The sequence below is a fragment of the Diabrotica virgifera genome, chromosome 4 (genome assembly GCF_917563875.1).
Source record: "Diabrotica virgifera virgifera chromosome 4, PGI_DIABVI_V3a".
Taxonomy (NCBI): Eukaryota; Metazoa; Arthropoda; class Insecta; order Coleoptera; family Chrysomelidae; genus Diabrotica; species Diabrotica virgifera.
This window is the reverse complement of record NC_065446.1, coordinates 117,926,183-117,946,486: the sequence shown is the minus strand read 5'-3', so window position 1 is coordinate 117,946,486 and position 20,304 is coordinate 117,926,183. Positions and strand designations below refer to the sequence as shown.

Here is a 20,304-nt window from a genome sequence, read left to right as displayed (position 1 = left end):
GAATATCTGGTTTCCTGACGGATATAATCTGGCGGAATAAATATATGAGCAGCGAAAGGAAAGTCCGCATTTATAAGATATGTGTTAGACCCGTACTGACATACGCAGCTGAGAAAAGGGCCGAAAAAACGAAGACCAAAGAAATAATGAGAACAACAGAGATGAAAACCCTAAGATCCATAAGTGGTATCACACTCAGAGATATAATACGAAACGAAGACACATTGAGAGAGCTAGGCGTTCAAGACGTGATGAGATGGACAAGTGCACGATGACGCATGTGGAGAGACCACGTAGATTGGATGGACCCTGAACGTATGGCGAAATGGGCGAAGACACAGGAGCCCGGCACCAAGCCGCCCATAGGAAAACCCAAAAAAAAAACGATGGTGCGGGAGCTGGAGCTCCGGATCGCAGCAGAGACTGTAACAGAAGAAACAGGACACAGTCCTGTTAAAAAAGGAAGAGAAGAAGTAAGAAGCTATTTTTCTACAATAATTTCTAGTATGACAATAACCCATCTTGAGCACTGCAGAATTTCTCCTTTTGTATAAGGTGTTTCAATATGACGTACATTGGTATTGGCTAGACTTTTACACTATAACATAACCTCATGACATTTCTTGTATTGTCTTTTTAATTAATTTAGTATTGGATGAATGGCGAAGACCTTTATTATATCTCGAAATGTTTTTTCTTGTATTAACCTGTAGGTAAGTGTGATATTGTAGATTTTTTTCTTCTAGTTCTTTTATCACCAATTTGTAATGATCGACACTATTAACCTGTATTTTGACCGCATCTTTTACAGTTTTTTATGGAATTCATATACAGGTGTCGTGGTTCGTATATTGTATACAGTTAATTGTAGAGACTTTGAGTTATTTCTGGATTCGACAACCTCTTCCATTTTTTGTCCGTCTCCTTCTTCTTCTTAAGGTGCCGAGACCGCTTGTCGATCGTTGGCTCTCATGTTGCCCAGCATATTAACAATCATTGTCTTATTTACAGCCGCACGAAATAGTTCTGTGCTAGTTTTCCCAAACCATTGGCGTAGGTTTTTAAGCCAAGAAGTTGTACGGCGGCCCACACTTCTTTTTCCCATTATTTTACCTTGAATTGCAAGGTGAAGTATGTCCTATTTTTCTGGATGACGCATTATATGACCAAAGTATTCCAATTTGCGCCTTTTAACCGTGTTCATACTTAGCAACTTTTATTCAAACGTTGCAAAACCCTTTCGTTTGTGACTCTTTCTACCAACGGATCTTCAGAATACGGCGGTAGACCCACATCTCAAATGCTTCTAGGGTTTTTAAAAGCTATTCTGCCAGGTCCATGCTTCCACCCCGCAAAGTAGTACTGGAAATATATAACATCGAGCCATTCTGCGAGGTTCCAAATTTAGATCATGACTGCACAGGATTTTCTTAAATTTCATAAAACTTGTTCTTGCTTTGGCAATTTTACTTTTTATTTCTGTACTAGGGTTCCAGCTTTCATTAATATGAGTACCCAGATATACAAGATTACTTACTCGTTCAATTGAGTCATTACCGATTGTTACGTGATAGTTATTATTATTTACGGCAGCCTGTTTACTAATAACCATAAACTTTGTTTTTCTTGCATTGAGTTTGAGTCCATATATCGCGCAAAACGCCACCATTCGGTTCGATAACGCTTGAAGATGTTCGATTCTACTACGATGTTATTTCTTACATGACAACAAAACTAATAGAGGAATACAGGAAATGAGGACTAAAGATCAACGTAGGAAAAACCAAATATATGAATATCGGTGGAACGCAGCAGGACTTTATACTAGAAGGAGGAGAAACAATCAGTAAATGTGACGAGTATAAATACCTGGGTATGAAAATCACGAATGATGGAACACTGGGCGGAGACATTAAAGAACGAAATACTCAGGGCAGGAAAGCAATTACGCTCCTAAACTCAGTACTCTGAGACAAGCAGATAAACGACCAAAACAAGAAAAAGATCTATAACGCCGTAGTGAAAAGCATTATAACATACAGCTGCGAAGTATTGCCTATGAAGGAAAAATCAAAACGAATGTTAGAGGTCACCGAAATGGATTTCTGGAGAAGAGCTGCAGGAAGATCAAGAAGAGAACATGTTACCAATGAACGGATACGAGAAATAATGAAGATCACACATACAATAAATGACGAAATCAACGAAATACAACTACGATGGTTTGTCACGTACAAAGAATGCACGAAGACAGAGCCCCAAAACAAGTACAAAACTGGAGACCGCAAGGTAGAAGAAGAAGAGGTAGACTGCGGAAAAGTTGGCAGGCAGGAATAAACAAGGCTATGGATGAAAGAGGTCTGCAAGTAGATCAATGTGCGGATAGAGAGGAATGGCGAACGGGTATCGGAAGACGGAGAACGTTGTAAACCGATAATATACAGGGTGTAACAAAAATACAGGTCATAAATTTAATCACATATTCTGGGACCAAAAATAGTTCGATTGAACCTAACTTACCTTAGTACAAATATGCACGGAAAAAAAGTTACAGCCCTTTGAAGTTACAAAATAAAAATCGATTTTTTCCAATATATCGAAAACTGTTAGATATTTTTTATTGAAAATGGACATGTGGTATTTTTATGACAGTAGTATTTTAAGAAAAAATTATAATGAAATTTGAACACCCCATAAAAATTTTATGGGGGTTTGGTTCCTTTAAACCCCCCAAACTTTTGTGTACGTTCCAATTTAGTTATTATTGTAGAGCCATTAGTTAAACATAAGTTTTTAAAAACTTTTTTGTCTTTTAGTACTTTTTTCAAAAGTTAGTTTTTATCGAGATATTTAAATATTTGTCAAATCCACCACATATTTGTATATGGTAAAGTACGGTTATGGAGACTTTGTAATACTATGAAAATTTATTTATGATTTACATTTTTGAGTATATTTTGAACCATATTAAAAAAGAAGCCACATCTCGATAAAAGATGCTTTATCAAAAAAATACAAAGAGGCAAAAAAGTTTTAAAAACACTGTGTTTAACTAATGGTACCGCAGTAATAGTTTAATTGGAACGTACACAAACATTTGGGGGGTTTAAAGGAACAAAACCCTCATAAAAATTTTATGTAAACATATTAAAAAATTAAAAAAGAAGCCGCAACTCGATAAAAACTGCCTTATTGAAAAAATACTAAGAGGCAAAAAAGTTTTAAAAATATTGAATTTAACTAATGGCACCACAATAATAATTTATTTGGAACGGACACAAAAGTTTGGGGGGTTTAAGGGAACAAAACCCCCATAAAATTTTTATGGGGTGCACAAATTTCACTATAATTTTTCTTTAAGATGTTCTTTCCATAAGAATGCTACATGTCCATTTTCAACAAAAAACCTCTAATAGTTTTCGATATATTCAAAAAAATCGATTTTCATTTTGTAACTTCAAAGGGCTGTAACTTCTTTTGTGTGCATATTTGTACTAAGGTAAGTTAGGTTCATTCGAACTATTTTTGGTCCCAGAATATGTGGTTTAATTTATGACCTGTATTTTTGTTACACCCTGTATATAGATGTTCAATTGATCCTGTCACTAACAAGGTGTCATCTGCGTCTCTGATATTGTTCATAAGCATACCATTAATGAGTATGCCCTCTTTTGCGTTTTCCAACACTTCATTTAATATTGTTTCGCCGTAAAGATTAAACAACATTGGTGACAATATACAGCCTTGTCGAACTCCACGCTTGATTTTTACTTCTTAAGACCACTGATTCCCAACCCTAACACATGCAGCCTGGCCCCAATACAAATTTGCGATTATTCTAATGTCCATTTTTCATGGCGAACTTTATCAAATGCCTTTTCAAAATGAATGGCGCACATGAAAACGTCATGATTTACATCTCTGCATCTTTGAATTAGAACTTGGGTTGCAAATAGTGCATCACGCATTCCAAGGCCACAGAGAAAACCGAATTGAGTACTTGAGATTATTTCCTTAATTTTTCTATAATATTTTCTATTATATGTTCTTTGATTAATTATTCTCAGAAAAGTTTTTAATACATGACTCATTAGGCTGATGGTGCGATAGTTGCTGCATTTTGTGGCTCTGTGTTTTTTTGGCAGTACAACAAATGGGGATTTAAGCCAATCTTTAGGAATTTTTCCGCTTTCGTAGATTAAGTTGAATAATTTCGTAAGTATCTTAATGCCCTCGGCATCTAAAAGCTTTAGCGCCGGACTCCACTTGCGATTTGTAGCCGCGCGATTGTTTTGTCGGGAAGATTGAACACATTGTTTCAAATACAAGTCACTCCACGATTATTTAGTCGCAAATGGATTGACTTGTATTTGAAACAATGTGTTTAATTTTCGCGACAAAACAATTGCGCGACTACAAATCGCAAGTGGAGTCTGGCGCTTATTGTTTCTACGTAAATTCCATCTGATCCGATGGCTTTGCCATTTTTTGCGTTCTTCATAGCGTATTGCACTTCTTCCTTAGTTATTGGAAGACCGCTTATGTCATTTAGCTTTTCTAGTTCGCTTCTTTCATCATCGAATAATTCCTTTATATATCCAGTCCATCGTATTAGTTGACCTTCGATATCGATTATAATTTTTCCATTTTTATCTTCGATTAGTGGAGGTTTACATTTATTATTCAGTCCTGCAACTTCTTTCAGTTTTTTGTACATATTGAATGCGTCGTAGATACGCTCTTAGTTCTCAATTTCTCTACATTGTTGTTTATGCCACTCTGATTTAGCTGATCTTATTATTCTTCGAATCATACTGTTTATCTTTTTGTATTCTATCAGATTAGCATTCTTATATTTTTTTCTTGCATCCATTAAATTCAATATCTCTTTTGTCATCCATTGTTGCTTATTCCTAAGCTAATTTTCCATTAGATGGTCTTCTTGGACTTTTTCCAATGTTTCTTTGCATGACTCCCATAATTTTTCTTCTGAATTTTTATTTCCCAATTTCTGAAACTGATCTTCTAATTTATCGGTTACTATTTCTTTCACTTCCGCATTTGATAGCTTATCTTTGCTTATCCTAGAAGATATTTTGGGTTTTTTAATCTTTTTAAATTTAAGTAATACTTTAGCTACCAGTAAGTTATGGCTGGAGGGTACATCGTACATCCGCTCCTGGATATGTTTTGGAGGATAAGATAGCATTTCTATATCTTTTTGATACACAGATATAACAAATTTGATTTCTTACTATTCTTCCACAAGTGTCCATAGGAGATTTCCAGGTGTAAAGTCGTCGCTTAGACAAGTCAAAGAAAGTGTTGGATATTACTAATTGTTTTTCTACGCAAAATCTAATCATTCTATCTCCACGGTCGTTTCTCGTTCCTAAACCAAACTTGCCAACGACATCTTCAACACTACCACTTCCAACCTTGGCATTGAAATCCCCCAATACAATGTTATTTATATCTTGGCTTCCTGTGAGTGATAATAAATAGTCTAGATCTGAATAAAAGCTTTCGACAACTTCATCGTCATATTGTTGTTAGGTGTAGGTGCATATACCTGAATGATGTTTAAGACCATTTCTATGTTGCGGACCTTCTTCACCAGAGTAGTAAATTTCATAATATTATCTATCGTCATATGGCCATTCTGTCACCCGGTCACCTCATCTCACTTATACCTAAGATATTTATATTTAACCTTCGCTTTTCCTTGATCGTATTGTGAATTTTTACAGATTCAAACATACTTGTAATATTCATTCCAAGTCGCTGTTAAACACTCAGTATCTCGGACATGTGATGCGGGGCAAGAAGTATGGCATCCTGCGACTCATAATGCAGGGAAAGATAGATGGCGGAAGAAGCATCGACAGAAGGCGAATTTCATGGCTGAAGAACCTGAGAGAATGGTTTGGATGCAGCTCAAAACAACTATTTAGAGCTACTGCCTCAAAAATTAAAATAGCTATGATGATTGCCAACCTCCATAGCGGAGATGGCACCTGAAGAAGAAGAAGAAGTTAAACACTCCTTATCTATTACCAAATTTGATGAATTACAGCTTGCTGACGACTGAGAAAACCCTGCTGTTTCCCACGCCGAATCTTTGGTTCCGAGTCCCATGATTAGTAAATATATTTACATTATCAATATCTGTCATCATGAGTTACTAGGGAAGTTATAATCAGGTAGTTTCCCGTTGCTTTCCTGATTCCACTGCCGTTGACTGAATTTTTCAGCTCATCCGCCTTCGGGGCCGATTTCTCAACCCCAGGACAATAGGGTGCCCTTCCGTACCTCCTGATAACGGTTGCTTGCTTATACCGGCGCACATTCGGTTTTGATGTTGGTAAGTTCGCAGTATCGCAGCGGGTTAAATCAATATTTGATTGTCGCCTGCGACTTTATGGCACCGCACCTGACGGCCGATGTCAGATTATGCGTTTTGACCGGATGCGTTTCCGCCGCATCCGGTGAAAACGTATAGTGTGACAGATCGGTCCGGTTGCGTTGGAAACGGATGCGTTTTGAGTCATCGGTACGCGCTTACAAACTGCACCAGACTAAACGCATAGTGTGACAGGTCGGTCCGGTTGCGTTGGAAACGTATGCGTTTTCACCGCATCCGGTCAAAACACATAATGTGGCATCGGCATTAGGAATTGTATTCCTTAGCCGCGGGCCACTAATGAAACAGCTGCTGCCCTTTGTCATGTCCTCAGTTGATCCGCGGGTACTTATGTACATTATCATAAATTTTTATTTTATAATTATTCTTAATTATTTATTATAACTATAACTATTCTTTTTATTTTCAGAGAGTTGATTTAAGTATAAGAAACGTACAAAAAATTTTGATCGATCTATTAACAGGTTTGGAATATCTGCATTCTCAAAAAATTTTACATAGAGATTTAAATTTGAAGCATTTTCTTTTCAACGACAACAATGAATATAAAATAGGAGCATTGGGCAAAGCTGTGTATGTGGGAAATTCCAGTGGAGTATACCAGTCGTCGGTAGGTATTTTTTTAAATTGACCTAGTTCACAGTTCACCACTTGGTATGGACTTTATATTGTATTACTTTACAGTTTATTCACATAAGCCATGCCCAAGATGTAAACATTAGTTAACAGCGATGTCGTCATCAGCAACATAAAGATGACTATTTCGTTCAATTTTTGAATATTTTTGGATAACAGTTACTTGTATAATCGCGTAAACTATTCATTAACTTAATTAATAGGATTATTTTTTTACTATCTCTATTCAGTGATTACAATAATTTATATACTATACGATAAAAACCGATAATCGAGAAAAGAGAAAAAGTGATAAAATTACTAAGGAACGAGTAGATAAATATTGACCATTAGTCCAGGAACCGAAGTTTTTCACCTCGTAATTTTTACAGAATGGATCGATTTACTTGAAAATTTGAGAATAAGTAGTGGATAGTCCAAGGATCAAAATCTATATAATGCCGAAAGGCGCTTTTACCATGGGGGTGGTTGCTACCCCATCTCGGTGGTGGAAATTTTTTATTATATTTTTCCCGCAAAAGTTGATAAAAACATTTATCCTAAGCAAAAAATGTTCTATACACTTTTTTGATTAAAGTAATAGTTTTCGTTGTATTCACTATCGAAAGTGATACTTTTATATCGAAAAAATCAACGTTTTTCAATATATACTCATTTATTATTCACTCAATTTTTGACACAGAAAACATTTTTTCAAACCAAGTTCTTTGGAAATAAATAACCTATAATTTCATATTTAAACATTTTTTTGTATATCTCATGCTAATCTTTCTATTCTGAAGAAAATGAAATTTTTTACCAAACTACAAAAATTCCTTATTCGCTTTTAACTCCAGTTTTTTTAAAACTAATTATTCTAAGCCCGTCAAACTTCTAGAATCTATTAATAATACATAAATAAAGAAGAATGAATAAGGCCAATGACTAAAAACACCGCTAACTTACATTAATATGTTTCCAATCGGATTTCTCCTTTTTTTTTCAAAAAAATATATTGATTTTTAACCGTAACTTTTTTATTTTTTATCTTATAAAGTTTTGTGAAAATGAATTTTGTAGCTTTCTATAAGATCTATAAGGCTATTAATATTAAATCCTTTTAATATTAAATCCTTTTAAAATCCTCAGTCACAAAAAGTGGTGAACAACCGTGTTAAAATGCAATTTTTAGCACTCCATACGAGGGTTAAAAATGATACTTTAAGGCACTAGTGCTTTAAAATTTGTAAGGCACTGCAGTTCGTATTGACCGTATAGGCAATGTTGATTTAATGTCAAAAAAATATAAAAATGGAATGTCAGTCAAGTTCAAGTAAAAGTGAATTGCAAACTTTCACATGCGTGCCTTAAACGTGTACTTTTAACACTTATATCATAAATAACTATTTCGTACCGCTGATGCTAATCTTTCTATTCTGAAGAAAAGGGCATTTTTTACCAAACTCCAAAAATTCGTTATTCGCTTTTAACTCTATTTTTTTAAGCAATCATTCTAAGCCGTTCAAACTTCTAGAACCTATTAATAATACATAAATAAAGAGGACCAAATAAGGTCAATGACTAATTTTAATTAGGGTGGTGATTAGGGGTTTGCTTCCGACTGAAAAAAAATAAGGACTGACATTCTTTTCATTATAAGTCACTTAATTTTTGAGCTAGATACTTTTTTATTTCTGGAGATGGATATTTTTAAATACTTTAAACTAGATTAAACAAGTTATCCTCGAAAAATGCATAGTTTTCCTGTCTTTTGACTTTGAAACTACAATATTTAGCATTTGACGAAGAAGAGCTAACATAATAAAGTATAGCTCGATTACTATTGGTCTTAAAGTAAAAAAAAAACTGTTTTGTTTATTTTTTCAAAAGGTACATTTTTGTTAAGCAAAGTTGTTTTGATAAAACGAAAATTTTTTGAGTTATTAGCAGAAAACTGATTAAAAACATGGATTTTTTCGATATAAAACTACCACTTTCGATAGCGAATAAATCGAAAACTATTAATTCTATCAAAGAAATGTATAGAACATTTTTTGCCTAAAATAAATGTTTTTACCAACTTTTGCGGTCAAAATATAATAAAAAATGTCTACCCCCGAGATGGGGTGGCAACCACCCCATGGTAAAAACGGCTATCGGCATCATTTAGATTTTGATCCTTGGACTATCCACTACTTATTCTCAAATTTTCAAGCAAATCGATCCATTCTGTAAAAATTGCTAGGTTTTGTCCTAGTTTAAGCTTCATTACTTGGACTACATTTTTAACAACTAAAATCGATGTTTACATGCGCTGCATGTCTTATTGAAATTTAGTATGGGTATATTTTTATTTATTTCACCACTATTTATTACAAATTTGTATTTATGTTTGTTACAACAACTTGAAATTAAATAAATCGCGTAAAGTAAAGATATTTTGTCCCCTAAACAACCACCATAGAACCATAGAAGTAAAGCTTTTCCCCTCAGAAAGTAGTCCGAACACATTTCAACTCTAATGCTTTTCGTACCTATTAATTTTTAAAAAAAGATACTAAAATTCAGTGGCGGCTGGTCAGGGTCGGCAGTGCCGACTTACACATTTATGGACACATTATAGATTTTTTTTTAATATTTAATTTAATCAGAGTTTATGATATTCGCTTCTGTGAAATAAAAAAATATCTGTGAGATAATACAGACTAAATTTTATTCATTGTTTTTAAAATAATTCGATCGATGATCGATCCTATACGATAAGTGATCCCTGTGCGCTGTGCGTAAGAGACTTTTCAAATTAATGATCCTATAGCCATGCACCCGATTGCGATAGGCAGGCCCGCTTCTGCAAGCCGTCCCCAGATTGACGATTTGCTTGTAATAAGAAGCTATGGAATGTTGGCCGATAGGCAACCAATTATACATTCCCCGTATTCATTTGAATGGCAAGTCCGGCAGATACGAATCTGCCGATCGGTGATCTGCAAACGGCAGCAAGGCACGTACCTAGCCACGTACCTTGCTAGCGCGCCCGGGATGAAACTACCAAATAAGTAGTTTTACGTCGTTTAATTATTGATATTGTAGTTTTTTTAAGTTGCCAGGAATTACCATTTGGGGGACAGGATGAATCGGAGCATTCGTTAAATCAAGTTAATTATAGAGAACAAATAAAATTGTTTAAAAAATACGAGCTGGAATTTTCTAATTTACTTTCTGTCTCGAAGAGATTTAGCGGCGTACCTAAAACAGCACAGAATGAAAGAATCAATTAGTAGTTACATTTTGATCCTTTTCAGTAGAAGTAGACGAAACTACTGATAGAGATAACATGTCATTCACAATTATCAATTGTTCTTCGATACGCGTTACGTCTAATATTTATGAGAGGTTTTTAGGTTTTCAGACGTGAGTAGAAGCCATAAGACAGAATATATTTTTGGTGTTTTAAATGACAGATTAAAAAATTTTTATATCAAAAATAAATTGGTATGGCAAACTTATGACGGCGCTGCCTTAATGTCCGGTGAATTGTATGGTCTCCACGCAAAAGTTAAAACTATTACACCCCCGCTTTATTTACTCACTGTCATAATAGTCCTGTCGCCAGGGGGGGTACAACGGCCTCCTGTATTCAGATGGACTTACCCAAGTTTTTTTTATGTATTTTGACCCGTAGAACACGAATTTTTTGGGTAACAGTTGATCCGGATGTCGATAAGATTGTTATAAACAAAGAAGTTGAGGAATTACATAACAGCGATTTCTCGCAAAACAAAACATGTTTTTGTATTTTTTGGGCCATTCTAACCAAAAAGTGTTCCTACAAATTTTTTCGTAGGATGCATAGTTTTCGAGATAAACGCGGTGAAACTTTCAAAAAATCGAAAAATTGCAATTTTTGTACCCGAATAACTTTTGATTAAAAAATCAAATAGCAATTCTGCTTACCGCATTTGAAAGTTCAAGTCAAAGTATATCGGTTTTAGTTATTTGCATTGCTAAAAACTTATTATTTTATTGTTAAACAAAAGTATAAACACCTAGTGCTGGAGTGATGTTTTCAATGATTTCTCATTTAAAATCGAACGAGTAGGTAGAGTAGGTACAAGTGCAAGCGAGGCTATTTCTACGTAGCATGCATGTAAACGCATGTATTAGGCACGGGAAACACTATGTGTTTATAGCTTTTTTTAGCAATAAACACATAAATTTTTAGCAATGTATATATTCGAAACCGATAGAATTTGATTAATTATTTATATGGGAAATAAGCCACAATTAAAATGAAAAAAATAATTTTATTAACGTTTCGACGCCCAAATCGGGTGCCGTTGTCAAAATACAAAATATTACTAAAATAAACTAAAGTGTTGTTGCTAAGATTGCAATATCATTTTAAAGTCTTCTACTTTAAAATGTATAATATATATCTGAATTGCCAATATAAATGAGTGAGATTAAATAAATTATTAGAAGAATTTTTTTTTGCTTAGCAACAACACTTTAGTTTATTTTAGTAATATTTTGTATTTTGACAACGGCACCCGATTTGGGCGTCGAAACGTTAATAAAATTATTTTTTTCATTTTAATTGTGGCTTATTTCCCATATAAATAATTAATCATAAAAATGCCACAAGGAAATAGCTTCAGAACAACATTAAGAAACCGGTATGGGCCTATCGTGTGTCAAAATTTTAGGAAATTGGAAACCTTCTACGAGAAACTGGCACATTGTCAAAATTCAATAAAATTTTTAAGAAGATGTAGAAATAACAACATAATACCAAAGGGCTTGAGGTTACGGCCAGCATACTCAAGCAGAAGACTCCAAAATATTCTACATAGAGCCAGTTTGTCGATGATCCGGGAAAGGTTGCAATTTCACAGGTCAAATTTATTTTTTATCGAACAAGACATCGTAAGTATTGAAGATTTACTTTTCGGAATGATATCAAATTCTGATTTTGATCGAATTATTTTTAGTTTACACATAATTTATGAAAATTCATATCAGAAACAAAGAAATATACATTTAAATAAATTTAATAATCTTTTAGAACAAAATAGTTTACATACTTTTGATAACCTAAATAGAAATAATGACATATTAACGACAGTTGTCAATCTATCAAATAGACATTTAAATGCAACGGAAAATTTGGTATTGTCAAAAGGTTTAAACTATGCTGTTACTCATCCATCTATTCCAAAATTAGACATAATCAGCTCAGTGGAGAAAATATCCCAGTGTCTACCAACTCATGAAAAAGAACAATATAGGGTACTATGTAAACTTGAATTGGAAAAGTCTAATCAAATTGAACAGAACATCAGCAAAGAGGAAATGAAGGCTTTAAAAACTTTAAGAAATGATGACTCCATAACAATCTTACCAGCGGATAAAGGCAATGCAACTGTAATAATGAATAAAATACAATATGAGGACAAAATTACAGATCTAATTACAAATGGACCTTATAGCAAATTAACGAAGGATCCAACGAAGACACTGGAAAACAAAATATATAGAGCTTTATTCAAATTTAAAAATGATCTAACATACTATCAAAGAAAATTAATGACACCTCACTACAGTAAGACACCACATTTTTATGGAGTGCCGAAAATTCATAAAGCGAACATACCACTTAGACCCATTTGTAGTACCATCAATTCTCCTTGTAGTGAACTATCAAAATTCTTATTAAACATTCTAAAACCATTTGCTAATAATGATGACACTTTTATAAAAAATACAAAACATTTTTTAAACAAATTATCAACTATTGAATTTAATCCAAATAATATTTTAGTAAGTTTTGACATAAACAGTTTATTTACAAATGTACCATTAGATAAAACTTTAAACATAATCAAAACGAAATTAGAGAATGATAATACATTGGCAACTAGGACAAGACTAAATGTATCAGCTATAATGGAGTTATTGACATTATGTACCCATAATACCTATTTTCAACTAAACAATGAATTCTATAAACAAAATTTTGGTCTAGCAATGGGCTCTTCTTTATCTCCATTATTGGCTAATATATTTATGGAGGATTTCGAAACTAATATTATTTCTAAACAAAATTTAAAACCCACAGTATGGTGGAGATATGTAGATGATGTGTTTTCAATATGGCCTCATGGATCAGAATTGTTAGATACATTCCTGAATATTATAAACGATCAAGAAGAGACAATAAAATTTACAATGGAAAAGGAATACAATAACAGCCTACCTTTCCTCGATGTTTTGATCTCAAAGAAGGATATTGGATATGAGACTCAAGTGTATAGAAAACCAACACACACCAACAGATATCTCAATTACAAGTCAAATCACAACATCAACGTTAAAAAGGGAATCATTAAATCCTTATATGATAGAGCCAAAATTACTTGTTCTAACGAAAATTCCTTTTTAGCAGAAAAACAATTGTTAACATCTGTTTTATTAAAAAATGATTATCCTTTATCGTTTATAAATAAGAAATTGTCAAGATTGGATCGAATGGAACAGAACAACTTAGAACGGGATCCTACAACATTCACCAGAAATAATACGAGGAAAATATCAATACCATATATAAAAGGACTATCCGAGAAACTTAAAACAATAGGAAATAAATTCAACATTTCAACAACATTCAAAACAACAAACACATTGAGATCTATTCTATCTAAAACTAAACCTAACAATGATCAAGAAAGAACAAAAAATTGCATTTATAAAATACCTTGTGAATGCGAACAATTTTATTTAGGTGAGACATCAAGACCATTAGACGTTAGAATAAGTGAACATCAATCTTATATTAAAAATAGAGAATTTGAGAGATCTCAAATATGTCAACACGCATGGGATAATGAACATAGAGTTCAGTGGAGAGATTCAAGTATAGTCCTGAAAGAATCAGATAGTAAAAAGAGAAAAATCAAAGAAGCGGCTCTAATTATGCTAAATGAAACCAATTGTGTCGCAAATTCCTCGGTAGAATGCAGTAGGATGTGGTTACCCATACTGAAAGAGGAAGTCAATAGAAAGAAAATACCAAGATTAGTAAGTCAATAATATCGAGCTAGTACATATTTTATATTTTAGTATTACTTATATATCTAGTATTATTAATAATATTTATAATTTAAACATGTTACAAGTCAGAATTTGGTATTATTTTTTGAGAGTAAATTAATGTAAGACCAAATACTTACGATGTCGGGATAGTATCACAAGGTTTTTCCTGGTTTTCCCTTGTGATTTACTATGAAGTCTCTAACGCGAGAATTTTACTGTCGTTGCATTTGGTTGTCTTTTTAAAGACATATCACATGCTATAATTTTTTATGACGGATATTCTTGAGTTGGGGTTTTATTTTCATGTAATCGAATGAACTATCTTTCAGTAAGTCGTCCCAGGAACGCAACTCATAAATATTGGCAATATCATTTTAAAGTCTTCTACTTTAAAATGTATAATATATGTCTGAATTGCCAATATAAATGAGTGAGATTAAATAAATTATTAGAAGAATTTTTTTTTTGCTTAGCAACAACACTTTAGTTTATTTTAGTAATATTTTGTATTTTGACAACGGCACCCGATTTGGGCGTCGAAACGTTAATAAAATTATTTTTTTCATTTTAATTGTGGCTTATTTCCCATATAAATAATTAATCATAAAAATGCCACAAGGAAATAGCTTCAGAACAACGATAGAATTTGACTTGAACTTTCAAATGCGGTAAGCAGAATTGCTATTTTATTTTTTAATCAAAAGTTATTCGGGTTCAAAAATTGCAATTTTTCGATTTTTTGAAAGTTCAACCGCGTTTATCTCGAAAACTATGCATCCTACGAAAAAACTTGTAGGAACATTTTTTGGTTAGAATGGCCCAAAAAATACAAAAACATGTTTTGTTTTTCGAGAAATCGCTGTTATGTAATTCCTCAACTTCTTTGTTTATAACAATCTTATCGACATCCGGGTCAACTGTTACCCAAAAAATTCGTGTTCTACGGGTCAAAATACATAAAAAAACTTGGGTAAGTCCATCTGAATTAAGGAGGCCGTTGTACCCCCCCTGGCGACAGGACTATAAGTCATTTACCTCTTTGACGATTCAAAATTTAAAAGTTACGCCAATAGACCAGGGCGCATCTGTAAAAATATTAGTACATTTGGACGTTGAGAGGTGACTCAATTTTTTTTGCAGAAATTGCTTGAAAATAGCGCAAATAATAATATTTGAGCTATCCTCCCTCTCAAAAAGGTCCGGAACATTGTTTAAATAATCAAAATGTCAAAAAATTAAGGAAAAATTCGATTTTTTTCTTCGTTTTTTGATTATAACTGTAAAAGTATTTATTTTCGAGAAAAGTTGTACTGACATAAAAGTTGCGTAATAAAATTTCCTACAATATAAAATTGGTTAAAAATTTAAAAAATAGTCACCCTTGTTGCAAAATAGCAATAATTGCGAAAAAACCATACAAAAAACAAGTATTCGCATTTTACGTTTTTCGACCATTTATGCTACACTTAGGACCTTCATATTTCACCCAGAAAAATTTTATGATACAGTAAAACAATACTGTAAATTTCATTAAGATTGGTTTAATAGATTTTGCAAAACAAATTTTGAAATCCAGCTTTCCCAAAAAAAATTCATTTTTTCAAAATATTACAGGACTGAAAATAAAGCAGACAGCAAGTTGAATTTTTTTTGCTTATAGAAGTGTACTGTACCTTTCATTTGCAATTTGCAAAACTAAAATCGATTAACTACCACGGCGTCAGGAATTTTTTTAAATAAACATTAATTATTGGTGCTACGCGCAGGACAGCAGATAGTTTGCTCTGATTGGGCATTCCAATGACCTTTGATAATGATTGATACATTTTAATTTTTATTACATTTCGATATAAATAAATAAATTTGTTTATTGCAAAAGAAAAACACATACTCTATCCTTTGAAATAACACTTTTTTAGCAAAAACTTTCTTTGTTCATATATTTTAACTTAGAGAATAATAGTTTATTATTTTTAAACATAAATATGCAATTGTTTAAACAATATATCACAAACAATAATCAAATTAGTTTGATTTTTGTGGAATTAAAATATTAAAATACAACAAAATGTAGAGTAAGAAAATTATATTAGATAAAGATTGGAAGAAATTTTGGTGGAAATCAAGTTGTGTGAATCGAACACCGCTGTCCTGCGCTGTCCTGCGCGTAGCACCAAAAATTAATGTTATTTAAAAATTTTTCCTGACACCGTGGTAATTAATCGATTTTAATTTTGCAAATAAAAGGTACAGTACACTTCAATAAGCAAAAAAATTCAACTTGCTATCTGCTTTATTTTCAGTCCTGCAACATTTTAAAAAAATGAATTTTTTTTGCGAAAGCTGGATTGCAAAATTTATTTTGCAAAATCTATTAAACCGATCTTAATGAAATTAACAGTAATGTTTCACTATATCATATAGTTTTTCTGGGTAAAATATGAATCTCCTAAGTCTAGCATAAATGGTTGAAAAACGTAAAATGCGAATATTTGTTTTTGTATGGTTTTTTTCGCAATTATTGCTATTTTGCAACAAGGTTGACTATTTTTTAAATTTGTAACCAATTCTGTATTGTAGGAAATGCAATTACGCAAAATTTATGTCAGTACAACTTTTCTTAGAAATGAATAGTTTTAAAGTTATAATCAAAAAACCAGTAAAAAATCGAATTTTTCCTTCATATTTTGACATTTTGATTATTTAAACAATGTTCCGGACCATTTTGAGTGGTAGGATAACTCAAATATTATTATTTGAGTTATTTTCAAGCAATTTCTGCAAAAAAATTTGAGTCACCTCTCAACGTCCATCTCAAAACAGATGCGCCCTGGACTACAAAGAATTTTCAAAATATCTATTAGACAAGTTCATTAAAAACTATCCATAATTCTTTAATCAAATAAAATAAGAAAATGAAATTTTACATGCTGAGTCAAATATTTTCGGAAGGTGGGATAAGTTACAAAATATGTATAATTTTATATACTGTAATTCATTAGGTACAACAAACCGTTCCCGAAATTAATAAATTATTGTTCTCAAATGTGGGCAAATTCTGCCTCAAATGATCGGGATTTCTCTTGTCTCAAGAGAGCCAAAACGTATTGTCGAAACACTATGAAACAAGAGATAATGAATAAAATAATAATAAAATAGAACAAAAAGTTTAAAATCTCTCCAAAACAATAATAAATTTTTCAATGACGTTATAACCCATATTGCTACTTCTAAACAACATAGACTAGAGTTAATGTAAAACAGGTTAAGGTTTTAAATTAATAGGAAAAAAACAAAAAAAAATTAAAAAAATAAAAATAAACTGAAACCAAAAATCTCCCATGAAATTGAAGCCTTTTAATTAGATGACATACCTACCCGAGGAGACAAAACCTTGTCGACCTTGTCCCTAAAGCCACGAGCCGCCACTGCTAAAATTTGTGGGAACAGTTAGTGTATGTCTAATCGGGCATTACAAATTTACCTCCTTAACTTTTCTGTAGTCATTACTAAAGGGCGGAATAATGCAGCCAAAACATGCGCATATATGCGCATATTCCTTGTTTGCCTATAAAATATGCACTTTTATGCCAATATGCAGGGCCGTCTTAACCCGGGGGTGCAAGGGGTGCGAGGCACCCGGGCGCCAAGTCCAAGGGGCGCAAGCTGAAAACTTGCCAGGCTCAAACTTGCGCTTTTGTCCTTAAAAAAACTACAAATAACAAAAACATACAAGTGCACTTTCGATATTTTTTACAAAGGCTATTAATGCTTACCACACCTACGATATGGAAATGAAATATGAAACCCATTTAGATTATTCCGACAATAATTTCAAAAAGGGGACGCGTATACTATTTTGACCAATATTGAATGTCGAATGACAATGAATCACCATCTTGTAAGATTTGAAATGTTGAGGGAACATAATTATAATTATTCTTTCATGGAAAGTATATTGTTTTGGAGAAACTCCGAAGAAAACTTAAAAAACAACACAATGTTTAAATTTACAAAAAAAACTAGCGCTTGGAAATAGACCTGATATAGATGGTGAAGATCTATTCCATGAGTTAGAATTGTTACCAATATTTTTTAAAAATATAGACACAACTCCACTCGATATTTTAAGTTATATGTATTCTAAAATAATTTACTCTCCGTTTTCCTAAATATTTCTACATGTCTAAGGATATATTTAACACTTCCAGATAATTAGCTGAAGGAGAAAGGTCCTTTGTCTAAACTTAAGTTGATCAAAAATAATTGGCTTTAATAAGTACCTATAGAAAAGAAAGTAAAAATAGATATCACCGAAGCAATAAAAACTTTTGCAAACTTAAAAGCTAGAAAAGTTGACTTTGATATACTTTAAAAAATATGGTGTAGTTTATAAGATTGATCTTTTTTGAATACTGAAACTATGTTTTTTAATATACAAGGTGGGCCAAAGAAAACAGTCCACCTCGATATTTGGCAGTAGTTACTGGATTTTAAGGAAACGCAGAAATATTTCGATTTTTTTTAATGGGAATAGGGGTCGTGGGTAGCTCATTTGAAAGGGTGTTTAATTCCCTATTCAGTAATATAAACATTAATATTATTATTTATACAGGGTGGCCAAAAAAATCATTTTTGAATTAAATTAATTGACGCAAAAAGAAGAATGTATGTAACGTATTTAATTCAAAATACATTGTACTGCTGTTAGAAAATAGAAAAAATAAAATCCATAAGGAAAAATTTTCCTGTAGCTGGGTGTATACCATTAATTACAAAAAATTGAAGAAAAAGATCTTCTGTGTAAAAGGTATATTAGTTTGAAAACTCCAATAAAGGGCTACATTAAAATACAGAACGTTTTCGCTCTAAAGAGAGCATTATCAGTGTTCTAAGCAAGCTCTACATGCTAAGCCACCAAAAATACATGGGTTAAAACCCTTAAAATGCCGACCAAAGGTCTTACATTGGCATATTATTTATGAATCCCTGGCGATGGGTGAAATTTAAAGGGTATACCTTAAGGCACCATATGACTATACCACAAGCATGTGGCTGGTTGAGTTGATTTCTCTGTCTTCACAAAGAGAAAGGTAAAAGCCAACTGACTGAGCCAACTGGCATTTTCGTATTTTTCAGATTTTAAATCGCTTATAACTCGAAAAGTATGAATTTTTGAGAAAAATGACAAGGTCACTTTCTTGTTTAGAATGACCCAAAAAACCTAAAAAAATATTTTCTGGTTCAAAAAAGGTGATCTTTTGTATTTGTTTAAAAACATTGTTTAAACAATTTCTGTCCAAAAATTTCGGCCGGCATGCTTCAGATTTGTTTAAAGGGAACATTTTTTAATAGGAATCCGCAAAGAAACCGAATCAAAAATTTTTTCAGACGGGAGCGGTCTCACCGCATGGACTAACAGCAATAGAATGTATTTTAAGTTAAATAAATTACATAGATTCTTCTTTTTCTGCCAGTTAATTTAATTCAAAAATTATTTTTTGTCCAAGCCTGTATAAATAAAGATATTAATGTTTATATTGCTGAATAGAGAATTGAACATACTTTCAAATGAGCTACCACACACGACCCATATTCCCATTTAAAAAAATCGTCTATTACGTCATCATGCCCAGATGGATGAAGTCACTAGTATAAAATGTATATCAAAAAATTGTAATTTAAAAATAAAAATTAACCTGTTTCGGCATTTCCTTAAAATCTAATAACTACTGCCAAATATCGAGGTGGACTGTTTTCTTTGGCCCACCCTGTATAAATAAAGAAAGCAAACATAATAAGTTTTAACTTTAGCGTACCTATAACCTGTATAATCTTCTGACAAAAGAGGGCGCAAAGATGAATCTTGCACCCTGGCGCCGTGTATGGTTAAGACGGCCCTGCCAATATGCATACTGGTGTGCAATATTTTTTAATTTATTATTATAATAAAATGGGGTTTGTTTTCTATCAGTAAAAATATGCTTGTACAAAGAGAAGCTTCTTTCAACCTCTACTGATGTAATCGAACAATACTGCAACTGATGTAATGCACTTTGTACAGGGTGTTCAAAATATTAGATGGTTATGTTAACAAATTTAAGGTATAATGGGAATTTGTATTTACCGAATAACATGGATATTGAGAACATTTACATGGAATTAAAGATCTT

General features: G+C 32.6%; 1 protein-coding gene across 1 annotated transcript in view; it reads left to right on the top strand.

The window, feature by feature from the left end:
• Nucleotides 1-20,304, top strand: part of LOC114337502 (calcium-dependent protein kinase 6) — a 182,621-nt gene that overhangs the window by 148,150 nt on the left and 14,167 nt on the right. Inside the window, exon 6 of the mRNA XM_050648381.1 lies at nt 6,834-7,034. Within this exon, the coding sequence (XP_050504338.1) occupies nt 6,834-7,034 (201 nt within the window). The remainder of the gene's footprint in view (nt 1-6,833; nt 7,035-20,304) is intronic.